Source organism: Neomonachus schauinslandi, chromosome 15 (genome assembly GCF_002201575.2).
Source record: "Neomonachus schauinslandi chromosome 15, ASM220157v2, whole genome shotgun sequence".
Lineage (NCBI taxonomy): Eukaryota > Metazoa > Chordata > Mammalia > Carnivora > Phocidae > Neomonachus > Neomonachus schauinslandi.
In genome coordinates, this window is record NC_058417.1 from 134,188 (window position 1) to 157,701 (window position 23,514).

The 23,514-nt window shown below is 55.9% G+C and overlaps 1 protein-coding gene across 1 annotated transcript in view; it reads right to left on the reverse strand.

The window, feature by feature from the left end:
• Positions 1 to 1,742: 1,742 nt before the first annotated feature.
• The window catches only part of ANKFY1 (ankyrin repeat and FYVE domain containing 1), an 87,145-nt gene continuing 65,373 nt past the window's right edge, over positions 1,743 to 23,514 (reverse strand). The window contains exons 12-25 of the mRNA XM_021694844.2: positions 21,111 to 21,339; positions 20,091 to 20,189; positions 19,715 to 19,868; positions 18,948 to 19,116; positions 18,115 to 18,233; positions 17,362 to 17,518; positions 16,488 to 16,688; positions 14,869 to 15,045; positions 10,292 to 10,439; positions 9,747 to 9,837; positions 8,574 to 8,698; positions 7,009 to 7,155; positions 5,759 to 5,849; positions 1,743 to 5,354 (exon numbers count right to left, since the gene is read on the reverse strand). Of these exons, the coding sequence (XP_021550519.1) occupies positions 5,222 to 5,354; positions 5,759 to 5,849; positions 7,009 to 7,155; positions 8,574 to 8,698; positions 9,747 to 9,837; positions 10,292 to 10,439; positions 14,869 to 15,045; positions 16,488 to 16,688; positions 17,362 to 17,518; positions 18,115 to 18,233; positions 18,948 to 19,116; positions 19,715 to 19,868; positions 20,091 to 20,189; positions 21,111 to 21,339 (2,040 nt within the window). The 3' untranslated portion in view covers positions 1,743 to 5,221. The remainder of the gene's footprint in view (positions 5,355 to 5,758; positions 5,850 to 7,008; positions 7,156 to 8,573; positions 8,699 to 9,746; positions 9,838 to 10,291; positions 10,440 to 14,868; positions 15,046 to 16,487; positions 16,689 to 17,361; positions 17,519 to 18,114; positions 18,234 to 18,947; positions 19,117 to 19,714; positions 19,869 to 20,090; positions 20,190 to 21,110; positions 21,340 to 23,514) is intronic.

Sequence of the window (23,514 nt, forward strand, 5' to 3'; positions counted from 1 at the left end):
CCTCGGGGAGGTTACAGTGGGCGACAGGAGCCCCGCTAGAGCCCGAGAGGCCATCCTCGGGGTGGGAGTGAGGGACAGTGTGGGGGCCAGGTGCAGAGGAGTTCAGACCCTCCCAAAACATACTGAAAAAAGAAATGAACGGAACAAGGCACCCTGTCATCCCAGCCGAGTGTGGCCAGGGAGGGCCCTGGGCACCCACTCTCTGCCGGACTGCAGGCTGCTCACTTCCTCTTTGCCGCCACCATGTACTTTATCGCGAAGAGCTCCTTGTGTTGGGGTGGCGGTCGAATCTTCAAAGGGCTCAGCCGTGATGACGCTTGTGGTTATTGGAGCAGTCGCTCTGCTTCGTCCTTCCAGAGTGGCCCCAGGGCAGAGCTCTGGTGGTCGGAGGCAGGTCCCCCAGGACAGCTCTGGCAGGGATGACTCGCTGGGGAGGGAGACGATGCTGGGCAGGGGGCTTCATCTGTTCTCATGTAACCTCTCTGCCAGCCTTGAGAGGGTCCGGAGAAGGAGCACGACAGAGCTGAGCTGTTCCCCCACATCTGCTTTCCTGCTGCCCCCACGAGCAGGGCTGCGTTGAGCATGCTGGGCAGCTGCCCGCCCCCACCCAGGAGTGGAGCGCCTGGGGTCAAAAGGGAGCCATACCAGACCATCGCCCGTCCCCGGCTCGTTTAGCTCTGGGACAACTGGGACCTGAAAGACCCCATGCACGGGTTGGGGCCCTGTCCAGAAATCCGTGGTGCCCCTCAGAGGAGGACGAAGCGAACGCCCCACCCCCGTCTTGAGAGCTCCCCCAGCAGCAGAGGCCCCCGACTCCTGCAGGGAAACCGCAGACGTTGCTCCCATCAGCCCCCGCTGGAGGGGACTCTGTGTCCTTGCGTGAGAGGAGGGGCACGTTACCCATTTCTGATGACCTCCCTCAAGGAGAGAAACCGTATGAGCCAGGAAGGACCGTGGTCACCACCCCGGCTTTATGGGTGCAGACACTAAGGCCCAGAAGTTAGGATACTTGCCCAATACTGCCAGCGAATCAGTAACAGAACGAAAACCTGGCTGGGCAACAGTGTGGGAGTCCATGCAGGCCCGGTTCTTGTTTGTACTCACATATTAGGACTAGTGGTCCCCTCAAGGGCGGCTGTTAGGTTTACAGGAGGCTGTCCTGTGGAAGCACTTAACAGTGCTCGTTAACCATGTGAAAAGCCAGCAGAGAATGAGCTCTGTCTCCACAGCTGGTCTGAACCAGGGGGGAGCAAGCTGGAAGACAAAGAAAGGGAGTGCGTCCGTCCCAGCACGTGCAACGGCCCGGCGGCGGCGGGGGGGGGGCAGGGGCGGCAGCTAGATTTGTACGATCTACTCAGGGGCGTTGTGGGCCCCTCGACTTCACACCTTCCCTAGTGTTCTCTGAAACCCCCAGTGCCAGTCCTCCCTCTAGACCACGACCAGCAGGACCCTCGCCGGGGCTGGATCCTCCGGAGGAGTCAGAGGGAGCGCGGCCACCCCCGCAGCCTGGGCTGACGCCGCTCCAGGCAGCTGGTCGGTTATGCCTAAAACAGCTACTTTTTGACTGCCAATGTGCTTCTGAAAAGTGTGGGAATCCAAACTTCCCTAGAGGGTGAGCTATTTAAGGAACGTGTTCACATGTCAGGAGTTAATGGGTTGGCCCGGTGAAGGGTATTAAGGCGGGCACGTTCTGCACGGAGCACTGGGTGTTACATGCGAACAATGAATCATGGAACACTGCATCCAAAAAAAAAATCTGTTTTTAATGCTTACTGGTACTTCGGCATTAAAAACTACAAATGTCTTATTAAAGTTTCCACTTGAAATGCACAATTTTACCTCATTTTATTGTAAGGAATTGTTACAGGAAATGCAAGTATCAGTATTTGAAAATACATTCCATTACGTGGACTCCAAAGAAACGACGCCGATCAAAGCGTCCTGGTCCTACACACGACACCGAGGTCCCACGCTGAGCACCGCGCCCTGGACGGCTTGGAAGCCCAACCGACCCACCCGCACGTGCGCCTTCAGTTCCTGCCCCGCTGCCGCCCTGCCCCCGGCCTCACGCATCTGCCCCAAGGGGACGAGCCACGAAGTCGAGCGGTCCAGGTGGGTGTTGTGTGCAACGGGTCAGCGTGTGATTTATACCACAAAGGGACCGTCCGGGCAGTGATCTTCCAGAGAAAGTCGTTAAGGCATCCATGACAACTTCGGGGAATTCGTGAAGTGTTTTTATCTCGTCAAGCAGTCAGCTCTTCACGAACTACTTTATTAAATCACAATGAAAATGTGGCTTCCACGCCCCTCCTCTTCCGCGGCTGGCGAGAGCAGTCCCAGCGCCGCAAGAAGCCTTGTGTCAGGAGCTACTTCGGTGCCCGTCGTGGCAGCGTCTCACTCACCTGCGCAGTATCACCTGCCACCTGGGGGCTCGGTGCCCCTTTCGGGTCTAAGCATCACCCAGCCCCTCCCGAGGCTTTCCCTCCACCTCGCGCCCAAGGGCAAGATCAGCGCAGAATCATTCGGCGGCACGGGCGGGGGCCGCGAGCGGAGCGGGGGCGAACCCGCCGGCACGCTGGGCTCCGCGCGGGCACGGCCACAAATGACCCGGGGCTGAGGTAGAGGACCAGCGGGCACGGGGACCCCACTGCTGGAGAGAGCACGGCAGGCGAGCCTCGACCAAACCGCGGACTGGGGCGGGCAGCGCGCGGGCAGCAAACTGCAGATGCAACACACGTTCTGATGCATCACGTGGAGAGAGACACTACCGTCACCGAGAACCAGAAAGTCCTAAGTGGAGGCACTTGAGTTGGGTGGGTGTTCCCGCGCCGGAGGATCGCAGCAAGCCGGCCGCTGGGCGCACACGCAGCGCGGGCCAGAGACCGTGGAGGACGCTGTCCCGCGGGCCCGGCGGTGAGCAGGAGGCAGGTAGGGCTGACGCCGCGTCACAACGTTCGCGGGTGCACACACCGTGTTTCGGAAAGTTTATTCCTCCCGCTGTACTCCTCACACCTGGCAGCTCTGAATAAAACTGAGACTCGGCTACTAGTATTTAAGCTACGGATTAAACTGTAACGAGAACAGCCCTGCAGTCCCACAGCGCGTCGAGTGCCAGCAAGGGCGGTGCCGGGGGGTCCCGCGGGCAGCCGCACGCAGCCCAGCGAGCACCCCCGTGGCCCCGGAGACCCCCCGAGGCTGTGGAAAGGGGCCCCGTCTACACGTACAAGGGTGCAGCCTGAAGCCGGCGCAGAACTCACAAAATGCTCCCCCGTTCCGTGGCTGCTCGGTACCACAGCCGTCCCTGGACTCCGTGAAGAAACAGAAGCTGGACTCGACATATTTTAAACAGGCCTTTTAAGATTTTTAAGTGCAATAAGAGGCAAGATTGTTACTAAAACTGGTAAAGGCAGGGCGGGAGCTAGACCGTCAGCCTCACCCCTGATGGACTTCCCGTCCTCCGCGCTCCACCATGAACATGAAAAGAGCGAGTATGAAAGTACCAACTGCCTCGATTCACACCTGAAGCGTAATTATCTTACCTTCCAACTACAGAACCAGGCCACCTCACGAAGCCCTGCTTCCTGGTGGCCCCGTTCAGGCACCAGAAAACGGAAGCTGACCACAGGCCTCACGCAGGCAAGTGTCTGCCAAGACCAGCTGTTCCTCTGTAAAAAGTCTATAGGAAATGTGTCACAGACTTAGGAGACTGGGGAACTCTTCTAATTTTTTCTTTTAAACATTGTGCACAAGCTCGTATTAACGTAGAAAGCTTGTATATTTCATAAATCACAGAAATATTAAAAAGTAGCGCTCTGGTTTATCAGCTCATTTTACACACACATTTAGGCAACAAAACGTATAAATCTACAGCAACAGAAAGAACATACTACTACCCAAAAAAATATTTAGTCCCTTTACACATATACCCATACTTCATTAATGCAAAAACAATGTAGTGGTTGTTAAATGTCTGAAAAATCAGCATTACGATCGAGACTGTTAATCTCTGAGAATAACTTAGGAACACATATGTTCATCTCAGGGTTTCTTTCTTTAAAGCAGTGCTAGAAGTTTCTCTTTAAACGTACATTTTTAAAAAACTGGCCAAACCTTCCAAGGGAGACGTTTAGCGCCACAGGGTTAGCATACGCACTAGCAGCGACTAGGGCCAGGAGGCTCTGGGGCCTCATTCCGCGGATGAGCCAGCGTGTTCCCAACCGGCTCGCACCCGCTGGGCGGGGCAAGCCGCTGGGAACTCGGGATTCCTGCACCTGCCGGCCTGAGGCTGCACGATCCCCTCCCCACCGCTGGGCCCGGGTGACACTCTTGCTCCCAGGGACACTCCGCAGCTCCCTGTGCACTGAGGTCCCATCAGAGCTGATCGTCAGAGTCACTAATGCGTGGATGTGTGAGGCTACTTCTGAATGTGGATTTTTAAATCGGAATCAGCCATAATGCAGCTGTGTTTTTTAAAAAGTGCAGCACAATCAAAGTGCACCTCCACCACCATGCGCCGGTGGCAGAGCGAGGCCTCCACAGACAGGACACAGCCAGACGAGAGAAGGAGACGCTGCACTCCTGAACCCAGGAGCGTGAAGACGGGTAAAGCTTTCAGTTGTTAAGGCCACAATTTTTCAGCTCTCATCTTTGAACCCTGTTTAGAAAGATTTCACCTTTTTTAAAGGGGCAGCTCACTAAAAAATCTCAGCTTAGGTTTAAAAAAAAAAAAAGGACTTCGGGCAAGAGTATCCTATGATCTTTATGAAAACGCTGCGCGCTGCACCTACCCAGAGTGAAGACAGCGCTCACCGAGCGGCCAGACGCCCGCCTCCCCCTGCGGGGCTCTGACCGCCCGTCCGCCCGCCCGCCCGCCCGCCCGCGCAGGAAGACCACGGCAATGCTCGACACGGACACTAAGCTACTGGGAGGGGACTGGTTTTCTGAGTGTCCTCGTAAGTTGCAAGCAGACTGGGGTCCAACTCCTGTCACAGGTGCCACTGCGGCGACAAGGCCTGCCCCCCCGAGTCATCCAGTGACCTCGATCCCAGTCGGACACACGGACAACCCACCGGACCCTTGAGATGGGGTCAATCACACCGGGGTCCTTAATCGCTCAGTCTGTTCCGCAGGAAGACGGGCCAGCAACCCCTGCTCTGGGTGGGTCGGGCTTGAGAGCAGAACAGCTGCTGGGGAGGCGACCGGGGTGTGGCCTGGGGGCTCCCTAAGAGACCCCCCCCAGAGTCAGTACATCAAAGCAAATGTTGCAAACTCGCACGGGCTTGTTCAGGTCAAACTTTATAATAGGAATCTCCTTGGTCGAGCATTTATGGCAAAGAAGGCGTCCGCAGTGGCGGCTGTGGAAGCAAAGCAAGGGGGTGTGAGGGGGGCCTCCAGCAGCCCCGGCGGCGCCCATCAGGTGTGCCTGCCGCACACCAACCCGGGTCCCACCGCGTCAGTGCGAACGCGATCCTGGCCTGCGGGCACGTCACAGGGCTGGCGGGGAAGGCTCTTCAGGACCGAGAGCCCCTCGGCGACAGCCAAGGAAGGGCTCCTTCTGCCGGGGCCCGGGGCCCGGCTCCTCGGCTCTCGGGAGGGGGAGGCCCCCACCCTCCCCGCGCACCGCCTGCCGCGGCATCGCCCCACCTGCTCAGGCTCCGCGCGGGGCCCTGGCGGGGTCACGGCTCCTCGCGGAGAAAGGCGGAAGCAGGGACGGGCAGCAGTGCTGTCGCCCCTCTGGCGAGCAGCCCCGGGGCCTTACCAGTGATGTTTGCGAGTCGTGACTCCAAACTTGGCGGCACACTCGTAGCAGGTGGACCCGTCGCACCACGGAGGCTCCTTGGACAGCATGTCTGCGAGGACAGGCGGAGAGAACCCGTCCCCATCAGCGACCGTGCCAGGTGGCCCGGGGGCCGTCGCAGTGACACGTGGGCGCAAAGGCAACGCGCTCTGAGCCGTCAGGGAAAGCGTACCGCGGAGGCCCTGGAGCCCCAGCACTTGCCAGGAGGGCTGCGGCAGGAGGGGCGGTGCTCGAGGCGTTCGTGGGGGACACGGGGGGTCAGGGGCGGCCAGACCAGGAGGCCCACCGGGAGAGACAGGCGGCCGGGGAGACCGGCGGGGGCCGCACGGCGAGGGGCCCGTGGGGGAGGAGCAGGTCTGCGAGAGCGGGTGGCCGCGAAGGTGGCGGAGGGGCCGGGTCTGTGGCGTGGGCGCCGGCAGAGGGGGCAGGAGCGCCGAGCCGCGGCGGGCGAGGGCTCGGTGTGAGCTGCAGAGCCCTCGGGCTGGGAGCGATGAGCACGGGTAGCAGAACCACGCCAGCCCTCCGCCGCCCGCAAGTGCTCGGCCCGCGCACGCCGCTGAGCTCACGGGGAGGGGGCAGCGCGCGACGCGTCTCTGCCAGCACTTCCCACACCGGCGCCCGGGAGGCGGCGCCCGGTCCGAGCTCTGAGAGGGCGGCCCACGTGCACGGCGAACAGCGCTCCGCTGCGGGGCGCGCGGGGACGCGGGCCACGTCACCCACGCCAACGTCACGGAGCTGCGAGGGGCCTGGGAGCGCGTGCCTCTGCCCAGACTCTGGCCTAGTAACGCCGTGCCGCTGCCGCCTCGGCAGGGACGCGACAGTGGCAAACACGAGACCACCCAGAGCGCACGCTCCCCGCTACAGAAGGAACGGAGGACGGGTCAGTGGGGCAGAGGCAGAGGGCTGCCCCGAAGGACGCAGAGCCTGCATCGGTGGAAGGATGAGGGGGCGCCGAGCAAGGGTGACCTGCCCCCACGAACAGACGCATTTGTGAGTTTACGGATCGCAGTGGGACCGGGGGGCGGGGACGGACGGGCCCCGCGTGCTCTGGAGACTGCTCACGGCCCCCTCGCAGCACAGCCCTCACGGCAAGTCCCATACGGGGCCAGGGAGACCGCGGGTGCGTTCTGGGGTTCCGAGGTCACCAGGACATCTGAACGACCCACGCCGTGACTGTGCCTGCCCTGCAGGGGCAGGAAGGAGCCACTCACCTAACAGTCTGAACAGAAGCTGCTTGGTGGCAACCTGGTAGTTGAAGATGTTGACTCCCTGGTTATTGCTGACCCCAAGGCGAGCCCCGGAGCGGACGACGGCACGGCACAAGTTGGCGTTCCCTTTCATGTATGCCAAGAGCAGCACTGGAAAACAAAACCACAGGCAGGGCTCTGTCCCACCCGGGCCCGGCTGAGGGCAGGACAGGCCCTGACCGCGTGTGTCGGCAAGGTCCCCACGCACACTCTGGGGCGACGTCCACGGGAGATGCAGCTTTGCCCGGCTGAGGGCCCCCGAGCGCTCTGCTCCAAGAGAAGTGAGCGGGGGCCGCACGCTGAAGAGAACATTGGCATGAGCACAGGGGGTCAAAGCTCTCTCGTCACCTAAAGACCGGTGACGTGTGTACACAGGGGGAGAAGCATCAGCACGCTCGTCCTCCAGAAGTCCTTCCACCGCAGGGAGGCCTCTTGTGTGCAGGCACCGGCCCCACCGGCCCCACCGGCCCCACCGGCCCCGTGGGCACCCAGGCTCCGGCCGGGCCTGCTGCTGGCCCCTCGCTTCCCTCCCCAGCACCCTGCGTTTAAATCCCTTCACTTCGTTCTCTGAACGGTGCAGTCGGACAGGGGTCACTTCACACGAGGAAAGAGGCACTGAGAGGATACAAAATTACCCAGTGTCACCACCCAGAACAGGACAGAGCCAGGCACCAGGACCCAGGCCTGGGTGCTGGAAGCCTGAGGAGAAGCGCCTGCCTGCCCGTCGCCGGCTCCTGGACAGTGGCCTGCGTGGCAGCGGGTGCTGGGCCCGCAGCTCACTCCCGCGGCCGACTGCCTCGGGCTCAGGCTCATCACAACACATTCATGGGGCGAGACCAAGAACGAGGACAGAATACTTGGTGCCGCCAAGGTTCGGGACGCTCCTGGGAGACTACACCGCTGCCAAAGGCCGAGGCGGCTCTGTTTGGCGGGAGGGAGAACGCACGGGAACACGGCAGCAGCACAAGGCTCCGGGGGCCCGGACTGGGAACAGAGAGATGTGGGTTTCACCTCTGTTTCCCTACTTGAAAAATGGGGACACGCTACTTGCACTGCTGACAAGAATATAAATGCAAGAGCCCATCACAAACGTGGTGACAGCTACACGAATTAACGCCGTGACCGTGGGCAGCCGAGCAGCACCACAGGAGGGGCCTCAGTAAGACGCCCGCCCCACTCTGTGTGCAACTGGCCACGTTGTCAAAGCCCATCAACACACACGGCAGCATTCCCTCCTCCTGAGGCGCGTGCAGGACAGACAAAGGGGAGAGGAGGACCGAAAACACAGACGGGCAGGCGTGCGGACAGGAGTATATGGCCTGGGAGGGGAGCTCTAGACGCTTCTGACGTGTGTGTCCCCCAAATGAGACACTGTGGAGCACCGCAGCAGCGCCGACAACGGATGCTCCGAGAACCCCGCCCAACGCGCCAGGCGGAGCGCCCTTCGAGGGCGGCATGTGCGCCCGGGCTCTTGTCCTTCCGGGAAGCGGGAGCCCAGCGAGACGGGACAGCCTCGCAGGCTGACGTACCTGTGTTTCCTTCCGCGTCCGGTTTATCCAGAGGGTACTCAGGCATGCACTCCAGGAACAGCTCGAAGATGGTTGCCGCGTTCTCTCTGCCATACTGCCCCAGGATGTGCAGTGGTGACTGGCCTCTGACGAAGCAAGTGGGAAAAGCTGGGTTACAGGTCAGCCACAGTCCCCATGCACAGAAGATGTAACCTGAACTCTGTGATGCCGGATAAATTTATAAGGACACCTAGTAGGTCACAGAAGTTTTTCCACAAACTATTTTTCAAAAAGAAACATTCCGAGGTACCAAAATTGGTCAAGTGCCCTAGTGGCCAGTTACTTCCTTTTTTTTTTTTTTTTTTATTATGTTACGTTAGTCACCATACAGTACATTAGTTTTTGATGTGGTGATCCACAATCCATTGTTTTCGTGTAACACCCAGTGCTCCATGCAGTACGTGCCCTCCTTAATACCCATCACCGGGCTAACCCATCCTCCCACCCCCCTCTAAAACCCTGTTTGTTTCTCACAGTCCACAGTCTCTCATGGTTCATCTCTCCCTCCGATGTCCCCCCCTTCATTTTTTCCTTCCTTCTAATGTCCTCCATGCTACTCCTTACGTTCCACAAATAAGTGAAACCGTATGATAATTGACTTTCTCTGCTTGACTTATTTCACTTAGCATAATCCCCTCCAGTCCCATCCATGTTGATGTAAAAGTTGGGTATTCATCCTTTCTGATGGCTCAGTAATATTCCATTGTATATATGGACCACATCTCCTTTATCCATTCGTCTGTTGAAGGGCATCTCGGCTCTTTCCACAGTTTGGCTATTGCGGACGTTGCTGCTATGAACATTGGGGTGCATATGTCCCTTCTTTTCACTACATCTGTGTCTTTGGGGTAAATACCCAAGAGTGCAATTGTTGGGTCATAGGGCAGCTCTATTTTTCATTTTCTGAGGCACCTCCACACTGTTTTCCAAAGTGGCTGTACCAACTTGCATTCCCACCAACAGTGTAAGAGGGTTCCCCTTTCTCCACAACCTCTCCAACATCTGTTGTTTGTTGTGGCCAGTTAGTTCTACAGCATGGACCGGGGACCCCTGCAAGGCACAGTGACCGCAGCTGTGAGGGGCAGGCCAGGAGACGTGGAGCCCAGGCCTCTGCTCCAGACCACACATACTCACCGTAGATTAAAGGCTTCAGCGTCCACGGTGCACTCGGTCAGGAGGACCCGGATGTTGTTGAGCCGCCCGTGCATGACAGCAAGATGAAGAGCTGGAGAGTAAACCCTCTTACTGTGCAAGCCCAGGAGCCCACACAGGAAATATGGACGGCTCACAAACCTCCCCTGGAACGGGACGAGGCTGGAGCAGCCCCTGTCTACTCACACAGCCATCCCTTCCAGTCTTCACCACCCCCCCAGGACGGAGCTGTGCATACAGCCTCGTAAGACTGTGCTTTCTGCTTCCACAATCACCCAGAGCTGAGACTTCATGGTTTTACTGCAAACCGCTTTAGGGCTCTAGGGTTACCGTGCAGACGGAAAGCTGCCCAGGAATGGTCCGTGGGAGGGCAGACGCCCAGCCCAGAGTCCTCCCTGCTACAGCTCTGCTGTTGTAACCAGCCCACCCTGGGGCGGGGGATCAGGGTGTCGCACACCTCCACCTCCAGACTGGGGGCACTACTGAGGGCACTCAGCATGGGGCACAGGGGGATGACTGGCGACTACCATTATTTCCATTCTCATCCAGAGCAGCGAAGTCCACTGCGTTCTCCAGGAGGACGGAGCAGATGGTGGGCAGGTCCTGCTGGGCGGCGAGATGGAGGGCAGTCTGGCGATGCTTCGTTAACTCATTCACTTTGGCTCCTGCAAGAAGCTGTGGAAGCTGATTACATGAGCAGCCTCTCCACCACAACCAGCGAAGGCCCCACTCACGGGGGCCAAGCCTGCCCGTCTCCAGACGCACATCCGCCTGGCTGGCACCACTGGGAGCACAGGGGCCTCGCACACGCTCCTGGGGAGACATAAGCCAGCCAAACCCGTCCCAAGCGGAAAGCGGCAATTATCAGTATGTGAAGAAGCCATTCCTCAGGACACAGAAACTCTACATCTAAGCCTTCTGGATATAAACTACGCAGGATGACAGTGACATTCACCATACTGCATAAGGGTGTCCACTGCTTACAGTAGCAAAATGAGATCACAAGAAGGGTTCAGTTATGAAAATTACAGGATGTCTGAACAATATAATAGGTAGCCATTAAGATGATAAAGATTTATGGTTAAACACGGAAGGATGTCTGTGATAGAGTAAGTAAAAAAAAAAAAGGCCAGTTCGAAGACGGTAGGACAGTATGATCCCGTCAGCAGAGAGAGAGAGAGAGAGAGATGCACGCACGCACACTCTGAAGGTGTGTAAAAGCACATATACCAAACTCCAAGGAGTCGGGGATAAAAGGGAGACACGACCTGCTTCATTATCCTTACATGCTTTACGTTTTTCCCCAATAAGCATACACCATGTTTATATTATTTTTTGTTGCTATTAAGATTTTATTTTTAAGTAATCTCCACACCAAACATGGAGCTCGAACTCACGACCTCGAGATCAAGAGTCCCACGCACCACTGACTGAGCCAGCCAGGTGCCCCTCCTATATTACTTTTTTTTTTTTTTTTAAGATTTTATTTATTTATTCATGAGAGACAGAGAGAGAGAGAGAGAGAGAGAGAGAAGCAGGCTCCCAAGGAGCAGGGAGCCCGATGCGGGACTCGATCCCAGGACCCTGGGATCATGACCTGAGCCGAAGGCAGTCGCTTAACCGACTGAGCCACCCAGGCGCCCCCTATATTACTTTTTAAAACTAAGAAATTAACCCAAAGAATTACAGAATCAAAAGCAGGAAGGACCTTTTGACAATATCCTGCCACTCATTCCTTTTCTGACAGGGTTCCAGTCTGCAGCCAGAGCCCACAGTGCTCCCCCCGCGGCCTGAGGCCACCCTGGCCTCTGCGTGTGCGGACACTGCCTCTGGGAGACCAAGGCCCTGCTGAGCGGCTCTGGTTCGGACCCTGCCTTCCCAGTCCCAGCCTCCCCAGACCTCTGGGCGCCCAGTGAGAGCATGCACAGGTCCAGGAGGACAGAGGGGGGCATCCGTGGCCACAAGTGCTGCATGCATGTGCTGGGGTTCACAGCTAACCTCAGGTTGGTTAACTGGGGAGAGGGGGGTAGGTCTGGGCAAAGGCACTCTTCCGAGGCAAACAGGCTCCAACGTGAGGCTGCACGGCCACAGTTTGATCAGCTGTTTCCAGGGACTCCCACCACCTGTGAGGTCAGGGAGGCAGCACCGCGACCTTGAAGGGGCCATGACCCTCTAACGTGTCGAGGCTCTCAGACGGATGGACACATGGCCTGACTGCCTGCTACTCTGAGGCCCACCTCTGCCCCCGTGGCTGGTCCCCACACCCAGTCTGACCCCCCGCCAACCATTCTCCAACCCAGCTCACGGAAACCGCCCTCACACCCCACCACAGAGCTAAATGCTCTCTCAGCTCTAACACATAACAAGTCATAAAGGTTTTCGAAGAAGTCTTTTTCAAAAACAAAAACGGGATACCGGTGCCCAGCTGGCTCTAGTCGGTAGAGCACGTGACTCTTGATTTCGGGGCTGTGAGCTCAAGCCCCACACTGGGCACAGAGCTTACTAATTTAAAAAAGGAAGGAAAAAAAAAAAAGAAGGTAGGGCACCAAGCACCAGTCGAGTGCCCCACTGGCTAGTTGTGCAGCATGTACTGGGCTGATGGGACAGCAGCCGGCCAGGTGACATGAAGCCTTCGCCCTGGATGTGCTCTCAGCTCAAACACTTGCTTGGCTTCTCCTCACCAAAAGGATAAAGGCTGCTCACAGTTCTTGGTCTGCAGTGTCACACCCTACACTCTGGTCCCTACCTGCCCCTCCAACCACATCTCCTACACTCTCCCCAAATGCCAACCAAACCTTTCTAGTGAAAGCACCCCCATGCACTTTCTAGTCTCCACACCCTTGCTCAGACCGTTCCCTGGCCTGCGTGGCATTATGTCACACTGGAAAAGGCAGGCTTTGCAGTCAAACAGAAATGGCTAAAATCCCAGGCATACTACTGACTACCTCATAATCTTGGGGGAAAAGTTCTTTCTGAGCTTACATTTTCTCCTTTGTAAAATGTAAAAATTTTCCTACACCTCTCTGGGTAGTTTTGAGAACTGAGAGGTGGTAAGCTCCTTGACATCAGTCTTGGCGGTGATTTTTGGATCTGACTCCAAAAGCAAAAATAAACAAGTCAGGCCAGAAACTAAAAAGCTTCTGCACAGCAAAATCATCAACAAAATGAAAAGGCATGACCTACTGAATGAAAATATTTGCAAATCATATATATGGTAAGGGGCTAATATCCAAAATACATACAGAACTCATTACAACTCAATAGCAAATAAATAAAACGATTTAAAAACAGGCAGAAGGACCTGACAGACGTTTCTCCAAAGAAGACATCCAGATGGCCAACAGACACACAAAAAGATGCTCAACATCACTCATCATCAGGGAAATGCAAATCAAAACCACGATGAGATACCACCTCACACCTGTCAGAATGGCTAAAATCAACAGCCCAAGGAACAGCAGGTGTTGGGAGGATGCGGAGAAAGGGGAACCTCGTGCACCGTTGGTGGGAACGCAAGCTGGTGCAGCCCCTCTGGAGAACAGTATGGAGGTTCCTCAAAATATTAGAAATAGAACTACCCTATGATCCAGTAATTTCACTACTGGGTATTTATCCACCTTAACAACCACGTTAACTTTGATAATCTAGACCTGCTTCTGGCCTCCTTGAGAGTTCTCCACAGAAAGGAGAGGGAGCCGCCTCCCGAGTCTGGGACCCCACCTTCTCCTCACAGGTGCGCCCACCTCACGCTGCACAGCTAGGGCCCTCACAGATGCACAGGCGGCCCGTCGCCGAGGACTGGGCCTGCAGCCCCGCCCCCTCCCACAGCCCACCCACCCCCAGGCCACCCCCAGAGCTGTGCATGTCCTGTGTTGCTGGAAAAACACTATTCTGAAAAGCTATCTGCACCCCCCTGTCCACTGCAGCATTATTTACAAGTAAAGCCAAGACATGGAAGCAGCCCAAGCATCCATCGACTGATGAGTGGATAACAATGTGGTGTAAATACATAATGGAATATGACTCAGCCATCAAAGAGAATGAAATCCTGCCATTTATAACAAAATGGATGGAACCTGAGGGCATTAGGCTACATGAAGTAAGTCAGACAGAGAAAGAAATACAATATGATCCCACTGATATGCAGAATCTAAAAAAACAGACAAAAAACCCAAACTCATAGATACAGAGAACAGATTGGTGGTTTCCAGAGATGGGGTGGGGGTGTTGAAATGGGTGAAGGGGGTCAAAAGGTACAAACTTTCAGTTATGAAATACTAAGTCCTGGGCGTCTGGGTGGCTCAGTCAGTGAAGCATCTGCCTTCAGCTCAGGTCATGGTCCTGGGGTTCTGGGCTTAAGTCCCGCCTCGGGCTCCCTGCTCAGCGAGGAGCCTACTTCTCCCTCTCCCTCTGCCTCCCGCTCCCCCTGCTTGTGCTCTCTCTCTCTCTCTCAATAAATAAAATCTCAAAAAGAAAAATAAATAAATAAAATACATAAGCCCTGGGGCTGTAACGTACAGCATGAGAACCACAGTTAATACCATACTGCATATATGAAAGTTGCTAAGAGTAAATCTTAAAAGTCCTCATCACAAGAAAAAAATTTTTGTGACTCTGTGCGACAGATGTTAACCAGACTTATTGTGGTGATGACTTTGCACTATATACAAATACTGAACCCCTGTGACGTACACCGGAAACTAATATAATGTTCTATGTTGATTATAGCTCAATTAAAAAAAAAAGAAGACTAATTAAAAAGAGAGCACGCAAATGCACACACGTGGGAGCGGGCTGAGGGCACCTGCCGCATGCCCGGTGCCGGGCGCAGACGTGGGCCTCCCTTCCCTCACGGCCGGGCCTGCCTCAGCCCCCGAATCCTGCTTTCCCTCAAGGCCTCACCCCGGCACTCGCTGCATTCGCTGCCTGCTGGGCTCTCAGGACACTCTGCCTACAGACATACTGCTTTCCCAAGGGCACTGGCTTAGCACCCCAAATTCATGCCGGCCTTTCAGAAAACCTGGCAAAACACCTGTGATGAGAGCTTCTGCATGCGGCACGACCCGGGGTCCACAGTCACACGCAATGTCTCAGCGACACTTACCAAGTTGCGGACAATAATCTCTGAGCCTGCTTGGACAGCGAGGTGCAAAGGGGTCAGCTTGGAGGCATCCTGGACTCTGGAATTCACGTTAGCCTGGACGCTGATCAGGAACAGGACGCTCTCAATATCAGAGTTCTGAACTGCCACGTGCAGAAAATTCCGGCCCTTGTTATCCACCTACGGCAACAAGTGGGAGCCCAAACATTAGCGGGTTCCCCTTGCAAGAGCGCCTCCTTGAGCACGGGCCAGGGGTGATGGTGTCACCAACCCCTCGGGTCCAGGAGGCTCCCTCCCAAGAACCAACACTGCACGTGCCCCCTCTCTGCACGTGTGCACCTGACCACACGCGCGTGGCCCTGGCACCCTCCGGGAGCAGCAGCTGATTTGGAAAGCTGAGCAAGAGACACCCTGCAGGACAGGAAAAGGAAGGGGTGCTCGGGGAAAAAGGTAAAGGCGAAGGAGTCGCGGAGTCCCCTGCTCTAGCTCGGGGACGAGCACCGGCACCCTCCCACCGCAGCTGCAACACCAGCCTGACCCTGAGCAGTTCCACACGTTTCTTCCTTTATCGAGCTACAGGACAGCAACACACACGGCGGAGGGAGCGTCCAGCACGCTGCAGACGCTGCTCTGCTCACACGCAGCAGACGAGCTCACTCGAACCAGACCACAGAGAAACCGCAGTTACCAGAGCCATCGTGTCAGCGTGAGCGCCCGGGAGAAGCGAGGGGGCAGCAACATGCCACGCTCGCGGGGCACACGGGTGCACACGCACACACGCACAGCACGTGCCGCTGTCCGAGGCGGTGTCTCTACAAAGGACTCTGATCCACGGTGCCTGTCCCACTCGTATGTGAGGACGCTTGAGCGGCTATCCGTTCACCAGCATGCGAAAGCACCCACACAACTCGGCCACACGCACACGCTGCAGAAAGTGGCGCGGGGTAGCCTGAGCGCCCAAGCGGCGGTCTTCCCCCGTGCCGGCATTTCGTTTTGTTCAGCTGCCGAGTTTCCACATCACTGTCATCAGCGGCCTCTCCTGGGTCCTGGCAGTGCTCTATGGGCTGGATGGGACCCCAGCCCCGCCTCGGACCAGCCGCGGCTGGCACTGCCCGCCCAGTCCGCACCGCAGGGCAGCACTTCACCAGCCGCACTGAGCAGCTGCGGAAGAACCACAGAGAAGGAAAGCCTGAGCCTGCTACGCTGGACAGTGACAACCCCTCAGAAACTTTCTCCCCGGAGAGCTGCCCCAACTCCACACCAAAAGCTCCTCCTGTCCAATTCAAATCTCTTGAAGACCTTCGTTACCGAGGCAATGAGGCCAAGCAAGAGCACAGGATGACACCACTTGGGCATGCCACAGAATTCCTCTCCTGGGGCCTGGCCACCTCCAACCTCCCCGTGTGTGTGGCACCACCGCGTGGCTGACACGGACAGCCAGGTCTCACCTGGCACTGACAGTCCGTTGGAATGGCCAGACTTCAAGAAAGGGGAGAGTAATTTCAACACAAATGTCTTTATGGCTGGGAGACCTGTTTGGCTGAGGCCATCTGTTTAGTCTCCACGTAACGGGTTCCCCCGAGCTCGGGCCCCGTGCAGAATGTTGGGGGCGGGTCCCTCACCTGCTCGGCAGCCCCAGACTCTCGCTTGAGGATGGCCTCAGCTGCCCGGTTATTCTTGTAAGTCATGGCGCAGGCAAAAGGGGTCAGCCCCTGTCTGTCGCGGACACTCAAGTGGATATCGGGGTGGGAGATCAGCAACTGAATGATGACGCTGTGCTGGTTGCTGATGGCCACGTGGACAGGTGCTCTTCCTTCTGCATCCTACAGGGACAAGGCACAATTTCAGTGTCCAGATGAAAAGAGAAACTCAGGAAAAATAGGAAGGGGATCAAATCAAATTTGGTTCTGAGAACCAATATTGCTGTGTTTGAAATCAGCTTTTAAAGAGGCCAAGCCCAGAGGAGACCAGAAGCCAATGCCATCACCCCCACGCTCCGGTGACCCCGGGACACAAGCGTAATTGGTTTAGAAGATGTACGGTCACCCTCACCTCTGAGACCACTCCCCACCCCGCAGCCTACGTCAGTCCTCACAGGCCAGGACACCGAAGAGCACCAAGGAACATAACTCAGGGGTGCCCCACAGAGCTACCGGAACATTCTCAACACAGTGCTCAGCTTGAGACCAGGACACAAACTCTCTCAATGGAAAGGTATAACCAACGGAGGTAAGAAGCAAAGAGAAGCTGGAGAAATGTTCCTCCCACTGTAGAAAGGACAGAGGCACAAAGTGGGAGAGTCTTCACCTGAAAGCCTTACACTTACTAGGCAGGCTGTATGACCCAGAAGAAGTCACTCCATCCGCCTGTCCCTTAGCCCCACTCACAGCCAAGCCGAGGCCCAAGACCGAGAGTCTGCAAGGCCCCTGGCAGTTAAGGGATTTCCCTAATTCTGTGGCCAGCATCCATCTCCCTAGAAAGAGAAATTCTCCATACCTGTGTGTTTACATTGGCACCGAATTCCAGAAGACACTGGACCGTCTCTTCCAGCCCCCAGGAGGCTGCCAAATGCAAGGGGGTCTGCCCATCTCTGGCCTCCTCCTCCCCTTCTCCATTAGGGCCGGGCTGCCTGGGACTGTTCACGTCGCAGCCACTGAAAGCAACAGGGAAATGAAAGGTAGGCTTCAAGAGCCAGGCTTCCAACCCAGCCAGAGGCCTGCCGATAAATGCACAGTAGCAGCCTCATCCAACGAAAAAGCTGCTGCTGCCAGGACTACTGTCTTGGTCACAAATACTGACGTCTGGGTCCCACTCTCATCAATTCTTCTTTGGTCTTAGGGCAGCCTGGGCACCAGAACTTTTCAAAGTTCCCCAAGGGATCTGTATGCACTTATAATCTGCATACCACTGCTCTAAAAGTTCCTCCCAGGCACGCTGCACTCCAAGTATGCTATGGACTCATGCACCTTTGCCCGGGGCCGGGGGCGGGGGGGTGTCCCATAGGGGCCATCTGGTTTCCTCCACCCCAGCCTCCTGGCTGCATGGTGTGAACTGGTCTGACTGGACTCTGGGAGCCTCTGTGGCCTCCAGAGCAGGAAGCTGGCTCAGCTTGTAGACTCTGTGATGGGGGCACCCAAGCCCTTCTCCTCAGAGGTGGGTCAAGTGCCTTAACCGGGGACATCAGACCAGCCAAGGCACGCCAAGACTACAGCTGAATAAGACACGAGGAGACACCTGGGGTTCTCAGACCTGCGAATGAGGAAGCAGGCGGTCGACTCATTGTTTTCATCAATGGCCCTGTGCAGGAGTGTCTGCAGGCACCCACTGGGCCCCGGGCCCCAGCACGTGGCATCACAACCATGTCTGACCTGCAGAAAACACAGGGTACTCCCAAACACTGCCCAGCAAAGTCGAACATTTTATCACTGAGCTCTGAGTACACCATTAGATTCATTTCTTTCAGGTGAGATACAGTTGAAATTAACTGCTAATTCTTTTAATCTGTACAAACGCAGATTAAAATGTGCTTTGTGCCAGGTCCTGTGGGACGGGTTTGGGAAATACAAGAAAGACAGAAAGACAAGTTTATCATCGCCCTCGGGAGCTGTGTCCCAGGAGGGAGAGAAAACACACACAGTCCCCTGGCCTCAGCGACACACCCGGAACTCACAGGTAATCTCAGCACAACCGGGTGAGACCCCCAGCTGGAAAATGCACTACTGTCACATTTCAGAAACCTGAATGAGGACTTCCTGGGCCTGTCTTCTGAGTAAGGGAGACAAACCAGAGATCTGGGGACTTATCACTACGGTAAGAGTGAGGGCAGCCCACATCCAAGGACTCCCGAGGAGGCACCTCAGCTCTCTGGCTTCTTGGTAGTTTTGGCAAAGACGGGCTACAAGAAAGGGTTGGCCAAGGTTACGCTGAACTGCAAGTTTCTTTAACAGGACTTTCCACCACTCATCCTTGACCCAATGGGCTGCTTGGCAGACCTCCTGCTCCCTGCTAGGCAGGCACTGAATCAGTCTTGGACACGAAACACCCCCACGTGTAACCAGAGGCGGAAGCTCCGCTCATCTCACCAGGGTAGAGGCGATGTCCTCCAGACTGTTTGCCAAGGCGAGCCACAGTGGGGGGTTCCCCTTCTCATCCGGTACGGACATATCCGCTCCCCGGGTGCATATGGCGTCCACTACGAGTGGAAGCTGGTTTCTGATGGCCAGCTGAAGGGCTGTCTCCCCGTCCTGAGTCCTGCAAGGACACGCACACCAAAACCAACGTTTGTAGCTGGAGCCAAATGATAATGCACGCCCTCTGGACATCCCAGAGGCCAGAACCCACACGACTCATGTTGATCAATATTCTTTCAGAGCAATTTAACCTGTCAAGAGCATCTGTTCCTTCTGCCTTTTTAAAAAATATAGCTGTGCCATCCTAGTACACCCAGAAGGTAGGGGACCAACACCCCAGCACGGTGACACCTCTCGGGCACCCAGCTGCTTCCAAGAGCATCTCAATAAAATGCCATCACGGCTGCCTACTTGACAAAACACGTATTTCACCTCAGTCAGTCAGGGTCACCTGACGCTGGAGGTTCCATTCCTCTGAAAATACAGAAATAACAGAAACTTCAGTCTGTATTTCTCCCCCGAGGCTTTCTGACAGCTCATTTGTTGGAATGTTCTTCGTTATGCATGAAATCCCTCTCTCAACAATGGCTTCTGGACTGTTCTTCCAACGAGCTCTGGGCGGTACTGTGGCCTGCTCCTGAAGGGTTCCCCTCCACCACCCTGCAAGTCTCAGTGAAACGGGAGCTGGTACTGCGGCGGAGAGTGCTGCTCCGGCCTACCGGACATTTATGTCTGCCTGGTGCTCCAGGAGGAAGAGCGCGCTCTTGCTGTCCTGCCGCTGCATGGCCATGTGCAGCAAGGTCTGCCCGTCCGACATGGCGTCGTTGATGCAGGCCCCGGAGCCCAGCAGCTGGGCTGCGATCGTGTGCATGCCTGGGACACAAACAGGCCCTGACTGCCCCACGTGCTCAACATCTTACTGCAACACACACCCCTTCTCGACTTCTCAAAGCCAGCAGTTTCCACAGGGTATTACAGGCTTAACCCACACCCAATGATGAGCCCAGCCCCTCCATGCCTCCCTCCCTCCCCTCTCCTCCACCCTTCCTATGCAGGTCTGTCTGCAGACGCCGGTAGCCTCAGGCACCCCCTTACCAGTCCATAATGCCAGGCCCAGCACCGTCTGGTCTCGGGAATCCTTCAGGCTGAAGTCCGGAATGATTTGCAAGTTGTTGGTGGCATGAAGAGCATTAGCTAAAATTTTTAAAGTTAACAAACACTTGATTTCACCATCCCATGGACCACGTTTAAAGTATCCAAGAGCGTAAGAGCTAGTTTCCGACTAACAGACTGGCTAGAATACAATCATCTCTATACAAAGAGAGTTCATAAATCTTGTCGGGGGTGGAAGCCCAGAAACCTGGTATTTTGGAGCAAAGCTTATGGGAAAAACAGAAGAGTTTTTAAAGCTTAAAATAGTGAATCTTCACAAAAGGAAAACAAACCCACTATTGAAACACATAATGATTACCTGACTGCTTACGAGAGTCAAAACCATGGCCTGGTACTGCTTTCCTACCATCTTACCACTCCCGTGAGGACCCAGAGAAAGGTGCACTCTACCTAAAATCTCGCTTCCTTCCACAAGCACAAGGCTGAACATGCTGACCTTCACAAGGATGGGGCAAGAGGAAAACAAGTTCCAGGACAGGAAAGAGGAAAACCCGAGGAGGACTTTCTGAGGGAAGTGGGCCTCCCACGGCAGGGGCTGCCCTTGGTCTTCCTTCCCGCTCCTCCCATGGTTCACCTGCCGGGGAGGCTGAGGCAGGTGACAGAACAGCTGGCTTGAGCAGTACACCTAGGGCTGCAGGGTCCTCGGAAACTGCTCACGCTGAGGCAGAACTTTGGGAAAACACCCAACATGAGAGAGTAGTCGTCACTGGTTCTAAAACCAAAACCTAACAGGTGGAGTGGGCAGGCCCATCCCAATACAGGGAAACAGTGGTCAGGAGCCAGACTACATGCTTACCTAGTTTGACCTGGAAGGATTTGGGGGCAAGAAAATTCCCCAATGGAAGGAACATCGACTCTGTAACTACTCAGAACTACTATACTGTCAACGACTCAGAACTACTCTTCAAAGGTCAAGGTGAGGAGCAGTTCCCAGCCACCCACCTTTCTGCTCCAGGATGACAGACACCACATCCGGATGATTATAGGCAATGGCCATGTGCAGTGGTGTCTGCAGATAGACACTGTCCACGGAGCTGGTCGCAGACGCGGCCTCCTTCGGCAAAGGCGGAGCTTCGTCTGTCTGCAGGTTCGGGTTGGCACCTTGCTGCAGGAGCTCTGCGGTAAGGTTGGCCAGGCCATACCGACAGGCTGTGTGCAACGGTGTTTCTCCCTGAACAGAAGCAAACGGCCCACCTCAGAGCACGTTCAGGAGGGGACTTCCCGTCACAGGGCGCTAACGACAGCCTGTGTGTTGAATCCCGGGTCCCCGGGGGCAGTTGCAGCCCTTGGTTTATCCTGTCACCAGCTGACCATGAGGCGTCCACACCTGCGGGTCTGTCCCTCCCTTCCCTGTACGATCAGCCTCCATTTATTTAATGTCTGCCCAAGTGCCCTCCAAACACCCTGGCCCCTCCTCTTCTACGTGTCCAAGAACCTTCCTAACCACCCTTCCAACAGTTATTACTAAACAACCTCGACGTGCCACAGAAGGAAGCCCCAGGGAGACTGGCAGAGCCTCAACTGCGGCCCCGCGGGGACAGGGCTAACGGTGGGGCCACCGCGCCCCTCCCACCCCCACCCCCACCCCCACCCCCACTGGTCTCTCTGACCGGCTCACATCAGCCCCATCTTGAACTCGGATCAAGTCCTCCTTCCACCACTTTTTAAAATTAAAAACATTTTAACCTGGTATTCCACATACTCGATTCACTATTCAAGAGGCACAAGAACATATAGTGACAAGTTTCCTCCCTGCCCTGTGCCCACACCCAAATTCCCCCCCCCGGAAACCGTGGTACCAGATTGCTGCGTCCTTCCACGGACAGAAGAGTCACAGAAGGACAGGTACACAGACACACACCGCATCTTTCCACCCAAGTGGAAGGAATCCAGTCGAACACACTGCCCTGCTCCTTATTCTTATGGAAGCTATACCTCATCCCTCTAGAGTCAAAGACTCAACAAGGCTCCTTGTGAAACACACTTCCTCTTCCCTAAAAAGAAATTTTCACTTTTAACTCTCAGCTGGGTTTCTGCATTCTCCGTGTTTCTAACTAACACGTTTCTGTTGCCACCACCCAGTTTTACGGGCTCAGGTACTGTACGTGGACCTCCCACTGCTGTGTCCTTGAGTCACGGGACTCAGCCCCCCGCCCCTCACCAACACACCCTTCCCCATCGACCTGTGTTGCAGTGTGGAGGGCCTCACTCAGTGTCCTGTGTCCTTGAGTCACGGGACTCAGCCCCCCGCCCCCCACAAACACACCCTTCCCCATCGACCTGTGTCCCGGTGTGGAGGGCCTCACAACAGTGTCCTCCTCTGTGGGACCATCTTCTGCTCCAGCCCCCTCCCCTCCACATTCGCACTGGGAATGCTCACTGGCCTCTATGACCCCACCAGAGTCTGCAAGCACAGGACTGTCACGCCCAGGCCTCCATCCGACATCTCTGCTCAACAGTCACAAAGTCAAATTCGCTATGCAGCAGTTCCTCCTCCTGGCAATTCTCGTTCTCTTCATGGCTGCATCTGGCCGTTCCACCCCCTCTTGACCCTGCTTCTCAGAGCCCCAGCTGGTACGAGTATAATTCCACAAACCCTCTGAAGCCTATCCCTGTAGGTCCAAATTCAGTATCCAAGGTCAGTACTACTCGCTACCAGTCCAGGTGACTCCCACCAGCCCCGGCCTTGACCTCAACGGTGCACCCACTGGGCCAGCTTCCCAGGACCGCTTGTCTACTCAAAACCCTTCACATGGATCTTCTCTTCCCACATGATAAAGTCCAAAGAACTCAACCAGCATTCCAGGCCCTTCTCCAGTGTCGCTCTTACTTGCCTTCAAATCGGGTCTCTTGAGGTGCATCTCAGGGTTCTCCCCGTTTTGTTAGGAAGGGTATAAGTGAAGGAACGGCTGGCAGACAATGTGAGCTCCATACCATGAGAAATGGACAGTGGGCAAAACTGATGATGCCGGAGGAGACAGACACAGACAGACCCACATAGCGGCCGAAGCAAAGTCGAGGAAGCCACCAGTGCACTCAGGGACATGCTGCTGCTCAGCTCGAGAGCAGGCCGTGCACGGTTTTAGGTGCAGAAAGGTGAGCACATTGAATGGTGGAAGAGGATGGTGTTGCCATCTCCCCTGAGCTTCCGAGACACTTCGGTGTGTCTCATGCACAAGCTTACGGTGTGTACTGCCTTGCCCGGCGCTGTTAAGAGAGTGTGCAACCTTCCATCCTAGACCTGAGTCTTAATGCTGGCTCCGTCACTGGTGAGCCACTTAACCTCTCAGAGCCTCACCGTTCTTTGCCCTGAAAACGAGGGATTTGGACATGTCAAGAATGTTGC